General features: G+C 44.2%; 1 protein-coding gene across 1 annotated transcript; it reads right to left on the bottom strand.

Annotated features, from left to right (window-relative positions):
• Nucleotides 1-42: 42 nt before the first annotated feature.
• On the bottom strand, nt 43-19420 carry LOC149321749 (fatty acid hydroxylase domain-containing protein 2-like). Its single transcript, XM_089501471.1, has 8 exons — nt 19371-19420; nt 14941-15032; nt 14733-14836; nt 9563-9684; nt 6813-7018; nt 6464-6569; nt 2517-2683; nt 43-1358 (listed from the first exon to the last, which is right to left on the bottom strand). Exons 2-8 carry the CDS (start codon nt 14970-14972, stop codon nt 1202-1204), a joined length of 894 nt encoding a protein of 297 aa, XP_089357597.1. The 5' UTR covers nt 14973-15032; nt 19371-19420; the 3' UTR covers nt 43-1201.
• Nucleotides 19421-20302: the final 882 nt, after the last annotated feature.

Genomic DNA, 20302 nt, shown 5'->3' with positions numbered 1-20302 from the left:
TTCTTTGTAACTCATTTCTATTTTGAAACTCTTTTAATCACAATGTGGCGTACACAGCAGAAAAATCTGTTAACAATCACAAAGCAGCACAGGTAAGAGCACTTAATCTGTCACCACAAGATAGTACTTAATACAGAACTGTCATTTTTAGCAGAAGCTCTATGTCAAGTGGCATCTCAATAAGATTCCCGGTTGCCAGAGTGGCCAAACTATTTTGCAAAGGATGATAGGAGAAAATAGTAGTGCCTGTATCCCTTCACAATGTTTAGGATTCTTCAGTCTCTGATACTCAAAAGTTCCATGCACAGATAAAACTAAACGTGAGAAAGCAGGGGTTCTAGTTCTGCCTGGTAATTTTTTTTTCTATATCTGCCTTTTCTCATCTCTTTTTTGTGATAATCAGATCAGTCTAATATGAGAACAAACACAAGCATGGTTCTGTGTTGTCACCTGATTTATGGTTACAAAACAGCTACTTGTTCTGATTACACCATTTTCCTAGTACAATGCAATCTGTATTGCAAGGTTCTCTGGCTCTGGTAATTTTAGTCTCCATCTCCTCAGAAAGCTCTGAGAGAACTGGGAGATGTCTGGCCTGAAGATTTTTATTCTTTCTCATTTCCTGCAGTTGTATTTTCTTAATGGAGCGTCTTACTGCAGGCACAAGAGTACGATATCTTGGAAGTTTGCGTTGCTAGGATTCATTTCTCATGCTGGGAGCAATACAGGTTTGAAGCCCCTGGAGTCACTGCATGCTGTGTAAGGCCAACAAAGCAGCTAGCTGCTTTCCTGAGATTGGATGTAAATTTTCCAAAAGGTCTTGCTCTTGGTTCTTTCTGTTGGATCTGGATGAACTGGTGCATCACACCCTAGAATTCTGTCATATTCATTTTCTGCCAGGTGGAAAGTATAATTATTTCCTGCATGGTAGAAGTCAAGTCATACTTCCAGATGTTTCACTGATCAGTTGTAGCCATTTAATTGCTATATAGCACTTGTTTTCTGGAACTGTGCATATATGAGTTTCACCTTGATAACTTTCTTAGGCATTAGCATAAGCCCAGTTCTATCTCTTGCTCATGGTGATGGAATGCTTCACTAGAAATTTTGTTTTTGATACAGCCATCTCCTCATTGCTGTGATTAGATGATAGCTGGATAGAAAAGGATACTCTGTATGGCATACTCTGTTTAAAGATGAGTCACTCCAGTTTTTTAGGGGAATCGGGGATGCTTTTTGTGAGTGGTGTGAAACTCAACAGGATAAAATGTCTTTCATAGGCCTTAGACTGTCTGAATATTGTGTCTGTTCCGTGCAAGCGATCTAGTACTCCCAGGACCCCATAGCACTGGTTGAATCTGGTGTGGGAGGAAAAATAGGAAAATGGTTGTTGAAATTAGTGGTCAATGTAGCATCATACAGAAAGCTGTCTCCTGTACTGAACATATAGATCAAAATCCTGTAAACATTTATCACAGTGTAAATTTATACTACCATAGTAGGCTAGGTCTCATAATAGCACACTTGATTGTGCTGCTGATACCCCCACCTCTTTTAAAGCTTACCCATTGAGCAAAAAGACAGTTAACATCCCACCCATCAGTTAAAAGATGAACAGGATGTGAATGTGCTTATACTGGGGACCATACTTAATCTCAAAGAGCATAAGGAGTTGCAGAACAGTTTTTATATTTGCATACTTCGTAAATATGTAAATCAATGAGGTTTTCAAAATAGAATCCCACCCCACCATCCTGGAAATTGCCGCCCTCTTCACAATGCTGCTGTTTTGTGTGCACTAGAAGCTATGATGTTGGGTCCCATGGTGGGGAAAAATGGGGTATAAATTAAATGAATAGATACCGATGTCAGCACTGACCAATACAATTATTTGGGGGTGGGGGGTTCTCCTTGTGAAAATCAATACAATTGCAATTTTAAAATAGGAAATTAAGCACAAAAATTCAACATTAGTACCTGTTATTAGAGAACAGTTTAACTTGACAGCATAGTTTCTATGGCATATTCAGTCCTGACAGCAGAAAACCAGGAAAGCAGTAGCTGTTCTGTCTGAAAGTCATTGCTGAAAACCTACACTAAACAGGAGTTAATCCCTGAAACAGTACTTTCCAGAAATTGCATGCCAGAATCTGTTGGGATAATTATGTCTAAATTAAAAAACAGAAAAAAGAGAGCTCATGGTCATATTCAGAGGTACTATGGATATTTTTTTTAACTCTTGAAGATTTATTTTGATTTAAAAAACAAAAACAAATTATGTTTAGTGTTTATGAAACATTTATATCCCACCTTTCTCCTTGCATGGGATCCAAGGGAGCTGCAAATAGTTGTGTCTTAAGTGAACTAATATTGAATGTATAAAAACAGCTGCTGATTAGTTGAAATTGATTCCAGTGATTGGTGTGTTCACCACTCCACCCTTTGCTTCTTCCTCCCCTTCCCAATGATGAGAGTGTGTAAAAATATAGCCTGTTAACAGAGCCAAACTGAATTACTTGAGATGATGAAAGTCGTGGAATTCCGGTGAGGGCAGGAAAGGTAAATGGTAGCCACAATGTGAGAGTATGCTAGACATAAGGGCAAGACACAACCACACTGTGATTGAAGTAACATGAGATCCTAGGAGGACTGGGCCAGTGATAATAGGCAGCATATTGGTAACCTGGAATACAAATAAGAAACTCAGAATAATGAACGTATCCAACCTGTAAGGGTGTGAGGTTTGTCAAGAGATGTCAGTTGTACCACAAAGAAATTTATTCTGATAGAACTGGTGATTTTGTAAGTATATGTGCCGTACAGGCCTCAACCTTATGTGAGACAATACCGAACATTCTGAATACACATTATATGTTTGGCATACTGCCTTTGTTCCAAAAGGTTCCCAGTGCTATCCCACTTTTATCAGTCCACAAAATGGACTCCACTAGCTAATTTTCGACTCGCTACTACAGATCCATTGAAAGATTGCTTTACTATGGTTGGCAGAGTGAGAGGAGGAACTGTAGCATGAATTCCATGAAGGAAGAATTTTATGTACAATCAGTGGAGAGGCAGGATCAGCCTCTCAGACTTTTCATCTTAGCTTTGTGGCATCTTCAGAACTGTCCCCCCTCCCCGCCATCCCACTAGTGATAAAGGAGTACTTCTTGCCTTACAAGTAGATGCTTGACTCAAATGCAAGGCTTGCAAATTCAAATAGGCAAGATCAGGCTCTTCTCTGATATGTACACCTTGCAATTGCCCTGGGACCACTTTTTCGCCCGGCCATCACAGATTCTAATAAACCATGTTTGTTTTTAATTTAAATCAGGTCGCTCAAATCTGCAGATATTGAACCCATCAATATCGAGGACCCACTACTACGTCAAGTGAGGAGCAGGGGAATGCACTGTTCTAGGAGATACAAATTCAGTTTGACCCGGATTGTCTTAAATAGAGATTCCAGACAGCACTCCTTAGCTATTTCTGTGAACTGTAATTCTTTTCCACACCTCCCATTCTGGGCTTTAAACAGAACTTTCTTCAAGTTGACTTAAACCAGTGATGGGCAACCTTTTCGGTGTGGTGTGTCAAAATTCGGCAAAAAATCGAGCATAACTCGCGTGGTGTGTCACTTCGACAAAAAACATAATTTACAAATGTAGGACACATTTTTTGAAAAATGGAGGACACGCCAAAAAAATAATGATTTTTTAAACAATGTTAATATAAATGCATGTTTCTTAGACATGGTCAAAATGGAGGCCACTTTGTTATTTAATAACAAAAATAAAATAAAATAAAATACCAAGGCTGGGTTGAATATATTTTAAAATAAAATAAAATAAAATACCAAGGCTGGGTTGTATATATTTAAAAATTTAAAAAAAAACTTTTCCCTCCCCCTGCCCCAGAGGCCTATCCTCCTCCTTTGCCTCCTCCTCCTCCTCTTACTCCTTTGCCGCCGCCGCCGCCTCCTCCTTTGCCTCCTCCTCCTCCTCCTTTGCCTCCTGACACTGGCCAATGGCAGACTGGGGCTGGAAACTAGGCCAGCCCCTGCTCGTCTGCCATTGGCCAGAAGGCTTAGGAGGCGAGCACTGCCCCTTAAGCCCCCGCGCAAGCGCACAAAAGGGGCGAGCGCGTGTTGCTGCCAGCCGTGGCCCAGGCAAGCACCGCGGGCTGCGCAGCAGCTGCGCTGGGGGGAGCGGTGGAGGCAGAGCGCGGTGCGGCGCGGCCATGGAGGAGGAGGAGGAGGTGGTGGGTGGCCGGCCAGCCGCGTTAGCAGCCACAGTAATGGCTGCATGAGCGCGCCCAGCCCGGAGGCTGGGCCTGGGACAAAGGCCCCAATTGGGGGGAACCAGGCAGGGGTGGGCAGGGCCCCCCAAAAGCAGGTTTGTCCCAGGGGGCGCCGCGTGTCACCCCAAATGGCTATGCATGTCAGCACTGATACGCGTGTCATAGGTTCGCCATCACTGACTTAAACCATCATTTCCAAGAAAAAGAGCTACTCTGATGTTGGTATTGCAGGTCTTGTTCCTGAATAGCTACATTCATCCGTTGCTCTACTACCATTTGAATTTATTTCCCCACAGGAAGACAATCTATTGTGATCCTGACTAACATATGCATGGCGTTTGCCCAGATTTGGATGCTTTTGTAGCTGGGCTAAATCAACCTTATTTCGGAAAACTTTAATGTATGACATTCCTCTCTTTTGTGTCGTTTGTTATTAATTGCCCTCGAGTTGTTCTTGGCTCATGGCAACCCTATGGATGAGACATCTCCAAGACCCTCGGGCCTCCACTGCTCTGCTTAATTCCTGCAAACCCATACCTGTGACCTCTTTACTAGAGTCCATCCATCTAGTATGTGGCCTTCCTCTCTTCCTACTTTCCCAGCACTATTGCCTTTTCCAATGAGTCTTTCCTTCTCATAATGTGTCCGAAGTACGATAGCCTCAATTTGGTCATCTTGGCTTCCAGGGAGGTTTTTGTTTTGATCTGCTCTAAACAGCTTCATTTATATACTGCTTCATACTGAAGTAACAGTGTCTAAGCAGTTTACAACTGTAAGAAATTGCCCCCAATAATCTGGGTACTCATTTTAGTGACCTCGGAAGGATGCAAGCGTGAGTCAAGCTTGAGCCCTTTCGCTGGTATTGAAATTGCAACCTTATGGCTTTAAGTGAATGGCTGTAGTACAGGCATTTTAACCACTGCACCACCAGGGCTCTAGGACCCATTTGTTTGTCCTTTTGGCTGTCCATGGGATCCTCAGCACCCTTCTCCAGCACCACATCTCAAATGAATTGATTTTCCTCCTGTCATCTTTCTTAACAGTCCAGCTCTCACATCCATAAATGGTAATAGGAAATACAATGGCTTGTATGATTCTAACTTTTGTGTTCAGTTGTATATCTTTGCATTTTATAATCTTTTCTAGTTCTTTCATAGCCATCCTCCCCATTCTTAATCTTCTTCTGATTTCCTGACTGCAGTCCCAGTTTCTATCAATGTTTGATCCCAGGTACGGGAATTCTTTTACTATTTCTATTTCTTCATTATCTAGGTTAAACTTGTGAAGGTCCTCAGTGGTGATTATTTTTGTTTTCTTTATGTTCAACATTAAGCCTGCCTTTGCATTTTCTTCTTTGATTTTCCTTTGTAGGTTTTCCAGGTCTGTGAGGTTTTCTGCTAGTATTATGATGTCATCTGCATATCGTAGATTGTTGATATTCCTTCCTCCTATTTTCACTCCTTCTTCTGTATCCAAGCCTGCTTTTCTTATCATATGTTCTGCATACAAGTTGATCAGGATCAGGTGAAAGCATACAGCCTTGTATGACCCCTTTGCCAATTGGGAACCATTCTTGTCTGACTCCTTTGCCAATTGGGAACTCAGGACAGTAGGCTGTTGTCCTGAGTACAAATTCCTCATTAGGACTATCAGATGAGTTGGCACTCCCATGTCTTTAAGGGCATTCCATAGCCTTTCATGATCTATGCAGTCAAATGCTTTGCTGTAGTTTATAAAGAACATGCTGATTTTCTTTTGGAACTTCCTGGTGCACTCCATTAGCCATCATATGTTTGTAATGTGATCCCTAGTGCCTCTTCCTTTCCTGAACCCCGCTTGAACCTCTTAGATTTCTCTCTCCATGTATGGTTGGCGCCTATGTTACAGAATTTTGAGCATGATTTTGCTTGCATGGGAGATCAGTGCTATAGTCCTGTAGTTGCTGCAGTCTCTTGTGTCTCTCTTTTTGTGGATGGGGATGCATATTGATCACTTCCAATCTGTTGGCCATCATTTTGTTTTCCATATCGGTTGACATTTTTACAGACTCTCCTTTTACAGAATCATTTGTTTACAGTTCGAGAGAATCCTCTAGCAGTACAAAAGAACTCAATAAATGGAATTTTTTTTAAAATGTCAGCTGGGCCTTTCTAACACTACTTACCAAATGTTCCAGTGGATGAGCATAGAGAGATGCTATGGCAATAGGCGCAGTCCATTCGTGGTGTTTTTTATGTATGTGCTTATAGAGGAAAGGATGGTGAACAAGACTGCAAGGGAAGAAACAAAAGCAAAAATCACTCAACTTGTCAGGATTACAGATAGGAACCTATTACTGAAAGAAAAATAGTAGAATGCTGTTTTGTGCTACCATTCTATCATGGGGGTGGGGTGGACAACAGTGACAGTGTTTTCCTTTTCAAGTGGTAGGATGGGCCAGTAAGATTTAGAGTATTACATAGCCAATATAGAAGATAGTTGAATTTGTTACCTTTGTTAAGCACGAGGCTTACCGATGAGAGTAGTAGAACAGAATTTCCTCTATTAGGGTAAATGTTGCCAGTTCAAGAAGAAACCAGTGGAATGTGGGCAGCTGAAAATGGCATGGCTCACACCTCCATTTCATGATGGGGAATAGCAGGATCATAATGGGCAAAGAAATGAAAACCATATTGAACAGGACAGTGCGGATGGCATTGTACAATTTTTCTTTGTCAACCTGGGAAGAAGCAGAATGAATAGTTTGGCCTAGACACGAAGGAAGTTTAGGCAGTTCTAAAAAGCACTTGGCTACTGACTATAAGACTTAAGGTGGCTTTTTCTTATAACCAAATGATAAGGCATATGTTGATGCTCCACTTTGGATCCCATGCTAGGGAACAGATGGGAATAAATATAAAATATATTTTCCAGCCTTTAATCCTTGAGTTAAGAGTTGGCCCAAGACATTCTGCTGCCTGAGGCAAGCAACAAGACAGCATGTCCCCACCCACCCTCCAAGTGCATAGAAATTTATTGGACTAAGTAGACTCAGGTCCAGGTTATTTGAAGGACTGTGTTCTCCCTTAGGAACATGCCTGAGAACTGTTTGCATGGACCAAAAAAATCCCCAGCCTGGCAGCATCCTGTTTAGACAATGCAGGCCAACAGCCCCAGGCCAGGATTGAGCAGACTGGATGCTGACTCAGCCCAACCAGTCCTTATCCTGGCCTAAAATGACCAGCTGTTTGCAGAGGAGTTTCCCAGAAACTCTACTGGGACAGGTGGTAGACTGGACAACCATGCACTCCCTTAACTGCTGCCAGGGTTCACTGTGAAGGTCCCTGGCATAACCTGTGCACGTGGCCATGTGGGTGAAGCCAGACACCTGTTTCTGTCATTAGGGGCCACAGCTGTGCCTTCACAGAGAACAGTGGCAGTCGAGGGTAAGGTGGTGGTGGCTCCATGGTGCAGAGATGAGCATCTCAACACTTGCTCATAGCCACACCAGCCCAGGTGAACCCTGCGAGAAGGAACAAGCCAGGTCTGCATGCAGGATACCATAGGTTGGCTTTCAGTATTCTGCCGATGTGCTTTGTCCCCTTCATAGGCACATCTCGGGGCGGAACAGGGCCTTCTCAGTGGCTGGGGAAAAGGCAGAATGAAACACACACACACACACACACACACAGAGTAACGCAAATTCCCAAAGACAGACACAACCCTGCAATTAAAATGGATCCTGCTGTAACTTTGGGGGTGGGTGGGTTAAAATCTCTTTTAGTGTTATTAGAGGGAAAAGCACAATCCTGTTTTTTTGCATTATAAAAACCATGCTTTTGTTTCCTTGGGTTTCCATGGCTGAGTGGGGATTTGAAACCTGGTTTCTACAGTTATAGTTCAATGCTCATCATGCTAGCTCTCAACAGGAAGTGACTGTTGTTTTTTAAAAAGTACTTTCCCACTCTGTAAATAGCAGGGGAGGGGGGAACAAAAGCATGGCAAAAATGCCCTCATGTGCCCTAGAGGGCATTTGAGGGCAAACCTTTTTTACAGTATTTAAAACTGATTCCTTTCGGACAGCCTGCAGGCTACACTTTACCTTCTATTGCTAGAAATCAACCCATACCAAGATACCTTATGGTATATACTATTAGATATACCAAATTACAGTGACAGATGAGATAGAAGCAAGGGAGACCAGAGCAAGCTCAAGAAATGTTGAGGTGGAGCAGAAAATACTACCCCCCCCCCCAACATACTGACCAGGTTAGGCGCATACCATCTAAGACTGACTAAGGTTTTTCAGTACCTCAGGCAGAAAATCTCACAACTTTTCTAGTAAAAACACAGTAAGAAATTAATGTCTGCTGCTTCTTCATGACACTAAAAATTTGCTATGTGAGACAGTCACCATGGGGGCAAGCTGGATTGATATCTTCCTTCATCCATAAAAGCTACTTGGTGACTTTAGGCCAATCATTACTTTCTTGGTTTAACCTACCTCCCTGGGGTCTTTTTGAGAAAGGATGGGATAAAAATGAAACTTAGGCGGGTTATAGACCGCCCATTTGGGGCGGGCTGCACCCGCCCCTTTCCCTGGTGTATCGGGGCCTCAGCTGCCAGAACGGCAGCTGCTGAGGCCCCGATCCGCCGCTTTTCAGGCTGCGGGGAAGCGGCAAAATGCCGCTTCCCCGCAGCCTGAAAAGGGGTGTCCCTGGGGCTTCAAGCCCCAAGGACACCCCGCGGCGGCGGGGAGAAGGAGAAAGGGGCCACTTGGCCCCTTTCTCCATTGCTTCACTGGGCGCAGCCGTCTGAAGGCTGCGCCCAGCGAAGCAAAGCGCCGCTGCAAACCAGGAAGGAGCTCCGAAACGGAGCTCCTTCCTGGTCCACGGAAAGGGCGCCCTAGGCACCCTGGTGCAGACCGACGACGTCACGTCCGCGCCGCCCCATGTAGAGGTGGAGTGGTCGTGATGTCGTCATGGCGGCCCCCTTGTGGAAGGGGAGCCGCCATTTTGTACGGACTCAGTCCGTACTAGGGTTAGGGGGGTGCGGAAGCACCGCACCTTCCTAACCCTAGTACGGACTGAGTCCGTACTTTAATGGCGGTTTGTAACCCGCCCAAGATGGCAATGACATCCAAATTGACTATGAAGGAGACTTTAGTATTTTTCCGCAGACAGAGGCACAAAGGTTATTTAGGCTTGGGAAGAATCACCCTTCAAGAAAAAAAAAGAGATCCTATTCAAACCTAGCAGCAAGCTAGCAGTGGATAAATACTTACAGGGTCATTCTTCCCCAGCTGAATTCGGTATTGTGTAATGAAACGGGGCCTTCCAGTCACATCTGCTGTCAGCCATATTGCATTGAAGCCCAAGAATACAAAAGTAGGAGTTAGGACAGGGCCTGAAGGGGCAGAAGAGAACAGGTAAGGAGAGTATGATACAGGATATAAGAAGGGCCCCTCTCTATGGAGCAGTAAGGTCATCACATCTTTAAAAAAATACTTGAAATGTTGCAGAAAGAACAGCCAAAATGATCAAGAGATGGGAAAAATTCCTTCATGGGGAAAGGTTGCAACATTTGGATCTATTTCACTGAGGAAAACAGCATATACAGAATTCACTGCTCTGTGGCCCAGAGCTCCTCCACTGAGCCTAATGCCACCACTGTCTCTGTCCCTGTTGGGTCTGAAGGAGCCCGCCCGAAGTCCAAGTCTAAGTCCTCTGAAAAGAACAAGACTAAGCACAAGGACTTGAGCTCCAAGAAGGATTCGGGCCATGACAAGGATTTGAGCTCCCAAAGGGAATCGAGCTCTAAATCCTCCTTCAAAAAGAGGTCTCTGGATGCAGGAGAAGGCTCTTCTCATGACTCTTCCCATTCCAAGAAGTTGTGAACCAAGACACCTGAAGGTGCCTGGTCTTTTTCCAAAGACCAAGCCACTTCTTCGGTATCCAGGCGGGTCTCATTGGTACCAGCCGAACCCGAACAACATGACTCTCTCCATGCTCGTTGGACACCGGACTTAGCTTCGGTTTCCTCTCCTCCTGCTACTCTGGCTTTTCACCATGTCTCTGACGACGATGGAAACACTTCTGTCTTACCTATCCTGTCGCCCCACAGAGACTTGTCCCAGAGTCAGCGATCTCCCACCCCTGTTCCTCAGGTACAACTTCACCAGGCAGAGGTCCACCAGGCTCCCTGTTTTCTTCAACAGGAAGAATTCGACTACTTTTATGATATGTCTGTAGGTCACGACAACATCTGCCGTCGCTTTGGCCAGAAATCCTCTGTGGCACCAACAGCCTCAGTACTCTCTGAATCCTCAGTACCCATGTCGCATCCCACTGCAGTGGCCTCTACCCAGACTCTACCATCAACTTCTCAAGTTGTTGTTTCTGACAACGTCTTGGAGTCGGACCGTGAAATGTCCCAACATGGGGAGCCTTGTGCTTCTCACACTGAATTGGGCTTCTTGGATGAAGGCACCCAGCAGTCCCCCCAGGAGCTTTTCCAACCAGGTACCTTGTCTCCCACCAATGATGTCCGTTCCTTCGTGGAACATGTCATAAAGATGGACAACGCTCTTGAGCTGCAGGTCACCCACATGGATGATGAAGCCACATACCCAATCGAGAGACGAGTCCACGGCAAGGTTCCGACGCCAGCGTCAATACCTCTGTTACCATAGTTGGAGACAATAGCCAAACGTTCCTGGGACGCGCCTGCATCTGTGACGCCTACTACTAGGAAGATTGAATCCTTGTATAGGATCACAGCATCCAAATCTTCTTGGCTGTTCTTTCACCCCAAACAGAACTCCACAATTGTCGAAAGGTCCCAGCAGTCCTTTACACCAAAGACATCCACATCACCTACTGACCGAGAGGCGAAGAAGGTTGATGGCCTTGCAAAAAAGACTTATGCCTCTTCTGTGTTAGGACTTTGAGGAGACACTCCTGGCTTCGTTCCTCAGACCTGAATCTGAACATGAAGGCCACCATTGAAGACATGCCATCCAATGATGCTGGCCTGTTCAATCGTGAGACAGATGAGTGCCTCAATTTCAAGTACCGCATGAAGGCGGCCGCAAAGAAACACAGTATGTTCACACCATCTCAGTACACCTTTCGAAAGCAGTTTGGAGGTCAGCAACAGTGATATGGCCAGGGCCAACGGCTCTTTCAACAAGATCACCAGTACCACCAACAGGAGCACCAGAGGCAGCGCTACCCGTCCCAATCCTCTTCTTCTTCTGGCCACCACAGCCCCCTGCTCAGTACCGAAAGAACTATCGTAAACAAGATATCGACCAGGGCAAGAAGAGATCCTGAAAGGTTGCTGCGTCCTCCGTTGACTCCACCAGGTCCTTTCCCCTTGACATTTTAAGGCCCTTCTCTAACACCTGGGCCATTGTGACTTCCAACCCTTGGGTCCTTGACATCGTCTATAGGGGTTATGCCCTCATGTTCAAAGAGCTCCCCTCCAAGGACGAATTATGAAGAGATGTCGCCTATTCATCAAAGACAAGTGGTCCCTGGACGAACAATCTCTCCACATCAATGCCCTCGAGATGCTTGCTGTGGGAAAAGGCTTTGAGAGCTTTCAAGACAAATTTGTCCAACAAGGTAGTACTCCTTCTGACGGGCAACATCACAGTTATGTACTACCTCAACAAACAAGGGGGCACCAGGTCACAGACCTTGCTCGACATCATTCCCTGCATCTGGGAATGGTGCATTCCAAGGGAGATTCTGCTCCAAGCAATCCGCTTGCCAGGAGAAGAAAACGACTTGGCTGACCAGCTCAGCAGGTCTTCCACCACTTGCCACGAGTGGATGCTCCATCCCGAGACGATGACTGACCTCTTCAGTCGGTGGGGAACTCCACAAATCGACCTCTTCGCGACCATCCTCAACAGCCACTGTCCCCAGTTCTGCTCCCGGTTGTGCAATGACAGCTCCTTTGGAGACGCGTTCCTCTTCACTTGGTCAGGAGAGATGCTTTACGCCTTTCCTCCATTCCCACTGATCACCAGAGTAGTGTCCAAGCTGACAACAGACTGCTCGGATGCCATCCTGATCACCCCTTGGTGGCCAAGACAACTGTGGTTCCAGTCACTGCGCCACCTGTCCTGGAGGGAGTTTCTCCAACTCGAGTTCCGTCCAGAACTTCTCACTCTCCAAGGCGGCCAGGTTCGACATCCGGACATCAAAAATCTGGTGGCCTGGAGGCTCTGTCCCTAGACTCACTTCCCCTTTCGGTACAGACGGTGATTCTAGCTGCCCAGAAGCTGGTTACCAAGAAATCCTATGCTTCCAAATGGAAGAAATTTGCCGATTTCCTCTCTGCGAGAGACCTCTCTCCATCTCAGGTGTCGACATCGATAATGCTGGAGTTCTTGATGACACTTTTGGATTCGGGGCTGTGCCTCACCTCTGTCAAGTGCTATCTTTCTGCCCTCTGTTCCCATTATCAATTTGATGGCAGGCCTTCTTTTTTTAGGGACTCTATTGTGAAGAGTATCCTGGAGGGTTGCAACAACCTCCATCCTCTGGTTTTGGTACCAACACCTGCTTTGAGCCTGGACGCTGTGCTGTCTTGTTTGCAATCCAAACCCTTCGAGCCCATGGCCACTGCTGACTTAAGGCTGCTGACTTGGAAGACAGCCTTCCTTGTGGCCATCATGTCTCCTCTCTGTGTGGGCGAACTCTGTGCCTTGTGGAGGGATCAGCCTTTGCTTAGGTTCCATAAGGATAAGGTTGTCCTCCACACCGACATTACCTTTTTGCCTAAGGTGGTGTCATCCTTTCACATGTGTCAGGATATTGTTTTGCTGACCCTGGCCTCAAACCCGACCACCAAAACCAAGTGTCGACTGCACACCTTGGATGTCTGGAGAGCTTTTGCCTTTTATTTGGACAGAACTACAGGTTCGAGCCATTCCGAGAGACTGTTCCAGTGCTATTCACCAAAAAAGGGACTACCTGTGACTGCACAGAGGCTTTCCAAATGGGTGGCTGGTACCATACACCTCTCCTATGAACTGTCAGGTAGACCTCTCCCTGCCAGAGTTCAGTCCCACACAACTAGGGCGGTAGCGACATCCTCCACTTTTTTGACTGGGATCCACTTGGAGGATGTCTGTAAAGCTGCTGTTTGGTCCCGGCCTTTGACTTTCATCAAACATTATAGGCTGGACACCAGGGCCAAACGCGACGCAGCGTTTGGGAGGGCTGTGTTGGTTTCAGGTTTACATTAATTTATTGCACTGCATTCTCTTTGTTGACTATCCATTGTGTTCCAAGTTATTTATGCCTTGAAACTAGATTTTGCATGCATTGACAATGACACCTTGACCAATGCCTTTGTGCTTGTTTACAAACTCTTGAAAATGTATGTTTTAATCGCCAGAACTGGCAGGGGTTACACAAACTGACATGGTTTACATATGTGCCTTATGACTTGAAGGTGTTTTTGAAAATGTAATTCTATTGTTGTTGATGACTTTTAAAGTACTATTTATTAAGGTATTAAATGCAACCAACACAGCTTTTGGTTCAAAGATCTTTATTGTGTTGTTTCAATAAACACAGCTTTACTTGAACCTAACTTGGTGTCATGACACTCCCTCCACCACTGACCTAAGCTGGTCAGTCTAACCCATTTGTATGATTCGCAGAGACCACAAAGAAGAAGGACAGGTTACTCACCTGTAATGGTATTTCTTCAAGTGGTCATCTGCGAATACATACAAATCCCGCCCATCCTCCCCTCAGTGTCCTACTCAGCATTGGCTCACTCGCGGCGTAACATTTTGGAACTGGGAATAGAGCGGGAAGACAGGGGACTTGTATGGGATGGGCAAAGCTACTGCCAAAAAGCTGCAAAGTTAATTTTATCTAGTGGTTCCAAAAGTTTCCGAGCAGCACTATGCAGGCGCAGTACAACCCATTTGTATGTATTCGCAGATGACCACTCGAAGAAATACCATTAAAGGTGAGTAACCTGTCCATCTATTTGCATTCACATGCTTTTGAACTGCTAGGCTGGCAGAAGCTGGGACTAGTGACAGGAGTTCACCCCATCATGTGGCACTTGGGCCTTGAACTGCCAACCTTCTGACCTTATGACAGTCACAACTGGTGTCTTAACCACTAAGCCACTGCATCCCTAGTATTATACTTGCATCCCACTTTTTTCCCAGCTTGGGACTCAAGGCAGCTTACAAGTTAAAACAAATAATCAAAACTTTTATTTGCTTAGTTTGACATCCTGTTGGTTCATCCCAGCTAGAATAAACTCATTCCATCAGTTGCTGAATAGTGAGTCAACATGTAGGTAAAGCTCAATGGCTGAATGGGTCTACTCTAGTCAGGACTATACGATTTAGGCCTAGGCGCTGCTGTAGGACATTGGTCCTTATGGACTAACTTCAGTTCAAAGTTACTCACCTAAAATGAAAATTGCCCACTCATTTCCACCCAGGAGGTTGTACAAAGTTTCCCACTGAGTCTGCCAGAAGAAGCCAGAGGCTCTCCAAAATTTCTGCAGGTGCCTGTAAAATAAAGCAAGCCTTTGAGCAGGGGTAGGAAACCTATTCACTCAAAGAATAATAATTTACCTATACCGCTCTGTTGTGAGGGAACCTAGTGAACTTACCACATGAGAGAGTTCCTGAAAGCAACAAACATTAGCAGGCCAGGGCCCAGTATAAAGGCGGTTATCTTCACTGAGTCCCGGAATTTCCAGGCCTGAGAACAAGAAACAGGAAGAGTGCTATAGTCAATGATATATTTTTTTAAAAAAGGAATGAAGTATATATACTGAAGTACAGAAAAAATAAAGGCCAAAAAATAGTTTTATAATTCCTCAAAAAAGTTGACACACCATACCTCTCTTATACTGAGAAGGCTGTCTTCTATTTTCCAAATGCTCTAGAAAGAATGCTCTGGTAAAAAAGGAAGCATTGTGTACACATCCTCTCTAGTGTCCAATAGCACATCCCAGATTTGAAGTGTGGTCCAGGGCTTCTATCATTAAATAAAGCCCATTATGGATCCCACCATTCTGGACAATTATCAGGCAGGTGGCCTCCTAGGAGATTCCGGATTAGATGAATTATGTATATCCATTTCAATTTGGTATCAGGTCTGCTTATGGGACAGAGATGGCTTTGGTCTCCTTGATGGATGACCCACTCCTGGAGCTAGACAGGGAGAGTGTGTCTTGTTGGTTCTACAGGACCTCTCAGCAGCTCTCAGTACAGGTGGAGTCTCCCTTATCTGAAATGCTTGGGAGCAGAAGCGTTTTGGATTTCAGAGGTTTTTTTGGATTTTGGAATATTTGCATATACATAATGAGATATCTTAGAATTTCAAATCTAAACATGAAATTCATTTATGTTTTGTATACACCTTATAATATTGCCTGAAGGTATTATTATTATTATTATTACTATTAACCTTTATTTATGAAGCGCTGTAAATTTACACAGCGCTGTACATACAATCTTTTTAGTTAGACGGTTCCCTGCCCTCGGGCTTACAATCTAAAAAGACATGACACAGAAGGAGAAGAGAGTGGTGGAGGGAAAGGGTAAGAGGTCTAGCAGTTCCTCTCTACCTCCGAGGCCTGGACCAAGGCAGATGGACTGGAGGGAGGGTTTGGCTTCATAATGGATGGTTAATCTTCTTCCAGGGAAAATACATACTCTCAAGTAGGATAATGCATATACAATACATAGCAATACAGGAAATGGTTTGATAAACAGACAACAAAAGAACACCAAATAGCAAGCGACAATTATGCAATGCCTGGGAAGGCTACTCTGAACAGGATGGTTTTCAACTCCGTTTTGAAGCTGGTTAAAGAAGTGATGGCTCTTGCTTGTGGGGGAAGAAGGTTCCAGGAGTGAGGGGCAGCAAGTGAAAAGGGGCGAATCCGAGATGGGGCAGAGAAAATCCTGGGCTGAGACAGCAGACCTTGACTACCAGAATGGAGGGCCCTGGTGGGAAGGTGAGGAGAAAGAAGGTCTGATAAGTAAGGAGGGGCCAGTCCATGGAGGGCTTTAAACGTTGACAGCAGCTTGTACTGAATATGGAAAAGGAGGGGGAGCCAGTGAAGGGATGCCAACACAGGAGAGATGTGGTCAGAGTGGTGGGTGGAAGTGATAATGTGTGCAGCTGAATGCTGGACAGAGATTAAAGGACGGAGGTGAGAAAGAGGTAATTTTATATACACAGTATTCTTCATAATGTATATGAAACAAAGTTGGTGTACAGTGAACCATCAGAAAGCAAAGGTGTTACTTTCTCGGCCACTCATGTGGACAATTTTGGAATATTTTGGATTTCGGAATTCCAGATAAAGGAGATCCAACCTGTACCATCAGCCATGGTATCCTCCTGGATCACCCTGCTGGGATGGAACTTGAGAGCACTTTTTACAGTGGTTTTGTTTCTTCCTGGAGGGGTTGAACCAGAAGATGATCCTGGGGGATTCCTGCTCGATCCTTTGGCTTTGGCCTATGTGGTGCCTCAGGGTTTGAGTCTGTTCTCCATGCTATTTAACATACACATGAAACAGCTGTGAGATGACACCCAAGTCTTTTTCTTCTTCCCACCATAATCCAAGGTAGCTATTTTCATCCTAAACTAGTATCTGTCATCAGTAATAGAATGAATGACAATAAACAGGAGTGAGGAGGACCTTGCTTTTTACATATCCTAAGTCTTTTAAAACAATCTGCCCCTGTGGCAAAAGGGGAAAAAGCGTGAACTGGAGAGTAAGGTAAGGGGAGTAGCCCAGGGATCAGAGAAAGGCAAGTTTCATCAGACTAAATCTTGCTAAGAATACCCTATGATAGCATCTCCAAAAGTTGGAGACATGAAGGCATATAACAACAACATGAAGTCTTGCACATTTTGTAGGCTGCATGAAGAAAGGTTAATGTTTACCTGCAGAACAGGTACAGTTATAACACAGCAGTACTTTTAATACCTTAGTTAAGAAATCAGGGATTAAAGTGCATTACTGAATATTATGTCACTTGAGTACAATTGTGGGGATATTATTTTGTGCTGACAGTATAGTCAACCCTGATCTTTGAAACTGCATTCTAAGAAGGCTGTGCATAAAAATGGATTTTGTTATCTTTTTAGCCATTTTAAAATCTGCCAGAGTTTAAAGTTGACAGTGGATATTCTACAACAGACTAGAGGCTGGTGCAACACTGAAATTATATGCAAAACAATATTATAGAAACAGTAAACATTTTCAGTTAAAGGTTCCAGCAAAGCATTCAACCACAGCCCTAAGCTACTCAGGCCTAAATTCAGTTGCTAGTTCCAACTACTGTAGATCTACTAAATCAGTGGAAGCAGGATTTATCATCTGAGTTCGAGTAAGATTTTTAGTGTAACATATATTTAAACACCTGGTTAGAATTAATAGAATTAAAATTAATACAGTCCTCCCTCCATTTTTGTGGGGGATCCATTCCAGATCCCCCCCCCCGAAGAAAATGGAAAACCACACATATTCAAGCCCTATTGGCTTGAATGGAGGCAGCCCCCTCCATTTTAAGTCCCTCCATTCTCCCCCCGCAGATAATGAAGGGGCGTGGATCCCAAGTCCATAAGAACAGAGGGAGGACTGTATAAATTTTCTAGTATAGGTACAATGAGCACATACATGCTTTTCTTAAAAGCATCTGAATGTAAACTTTACTCTTTTATTTGTTGTTACAGTTACCATACTATGAGAGTCTGTGAACATCTAGAAGGCAATGCCATAATCACAAAAAGTCAACATGGGTTTCAGAGAAACAAGTCATGCCAGACAAATCTAATCTCTTTCTTTGATAAAATTACCAGCTTGGTAGATGAAGGGAATGCTATGGATATAGTATATCTTGATTTCAGTAAGGCCTTTGACAAGGTTTCCCATGACATTCTTGCAAACAAGCTTGTAAAATGTGGGCTAGACAAAGGAACTGTTAAATGGATCTGTAATTGGTTGACCGGCCGAACCCAAAGGGTGCTCAACAATGGCTCCTTTTCATCCTGGAGAGAAGTGACCAGTGGGGTCCCACAGGGCTCTGTCCTGGGCCCAGTGCTATTCAACATCTTTATCAATGACCTGGATGACAGAATTGGGAGCATACTTATCAAATTTGCAGATGACACCAAATTAGGGGGAATAGCTAATACCCCAGAGGACAGGATCAAGATTCAAAATGACCTGAATAGACTAGAAAGCTGGGCCAAAGCTAACAAAATGAAATTCAACACAGAGAAATGTAAGGTATTGCACTTAGGGCGGAAAAATAAAATGCACAGATATAGGATGGGTGACACCTGGCTGAATGTGGGAAAGGGATCTAGGAGTCTAAGTAGACCACAAGTTGAACATGAGTGAACAGTGTGATGCGGCAGCTAAAAAGGCCAATGCTATTTTAGGCTGCATCAATAGAAGTATAGTATCTAGATCAAGAGAAGTAATAGTGCCACTGTATTCTGCTTTGGTCAGGCCCCACCTAGAATATTGTGTCCAGTTCTGGGCGCCACAATTCAGAAAGGACATTGAGAAACTGGAGCGTGTCCAAAGGAGGGCGACAAAAATGGTGAAGGGTCTGGAAACCATGCCCTATGAGGAACGACTTAGGGAGCTGGGGATGTTTAGCCTGGAGAAAAGAAGGTTAAGAGGTGATATGATAGCCCTGTTTAAATATTTGAAAGGATGTCATATTGAGGAGGGAGCAAGCTTGTTTTCTGCTGCTCTAGAGAACAGGACCCGGAACAATGGATGCAAGCTACAGGAAAAGAGATTCCACCTCAACATTAGGAAGAACTTCCTGACAGTAAGGGCTGTTCGACAGTGGAATGCACTTCCTCGGAAGGTGATAGAGTCTCCTTCCTTGGAGGTCTTTAAACAGAGGCTGGATGGCCATCTGTCAGGGATGCTTTGATTTGGATTTCCTGCATGGCAGGGGGTTGGACTGGATGGCCCTAGTGGTCTCTTCCAACTCTATGATTCTATGATTCTATGAGGGCTTTATTCATGCTGCACACAAATAATGGTAACTTTACCTGTTTCAGATTGCTTCTAGGGCTTGATGCAAGACATTTTGCAGTTTCTCTAACCTGAAATATAGATTAATTACACAAATTAAAGTTAAAATAAGACTGCAGATTAGGCCTCAGGACTCCTGTTTTATAATCTTATTGAGCTAGCCAAGGCCCAAGGATTGATTTATGTTCACTGAAACAGTCGCATCCTTTCAAATGCATTTTACCTATATAGATTGTATCCACACTGCAGCAATAATCCAGTTTGACACCACTTTAACTGCCATGACTCAATGGCATGGAATTCTGGGAATGGGGGCATTTTCATCATGGTGGCAATTTCACTTAATTTTCACTTTCTATTTTAAGGATGTTTAGTTGGCCTAACATCCTTCCAAAGAAAGCATAGTGAAAATGCCCCCCATGGAGTCAAAACAGTTTTGCAAGGCTGCACTTTGTCCACCTTTGTCATATTTAGATCCATTCTTTCTCCTCTCTTTTGGCTAGCCATGGAACATTTGACAGTTCATTAACTTGAAATATAGATCACTAATCCAAATTAAAGGCCCCATACAGACAGGCCAAAAAAAAGCTGCTTCGGGTCATTTTGGAGGTATGCTGTTTAAATGATACATGCGTCCTAAGAGTCCGGAAGCCATGCCAAGCCCACACTCCAGTCCTAAGGACTGCTTTGGTGTGGCTTCCGGACTCTTAGGACGCATGTATCATTTAAACAGCATAACTCAAAAGTGACCCAAAGCAGCTTTATTTTGGCCTGTCTTTATGGGTTTGCTGATTAGGACTCATGACTCCTGTTATATAATTTTATTGAGATAACCAACATCCCAGGAGTGGCTTGTGTTCACCAAAACAGTAGCATCCTTTCAAATGTCTTTTATTTTTTTAATTAAGTTACTTAAGGTGTTTACATCAGCTACACAGTAATATGGTTC

This window comes from Sceloporus occidentalis, unplaced genomic scaffold, assembly GCF_023333645.1.
Source record: "Sceloporus occidentalis isolate IW3139 unplaced genomic scaffold, rSceOcc1.0.p SCAF_1, whole genome shotgun sequence".
In the NCBI taxonomy this organism is placed as follows: Eukaryota; Metazoa; Chordata; class Lepidosauria; order Squamata; family Phrynosomatidae; genus Sceloporus; species Sceloporus occidentalis.
This window is presented reverse-complemented; position numbering and strand designations above follow the sequence as displayed.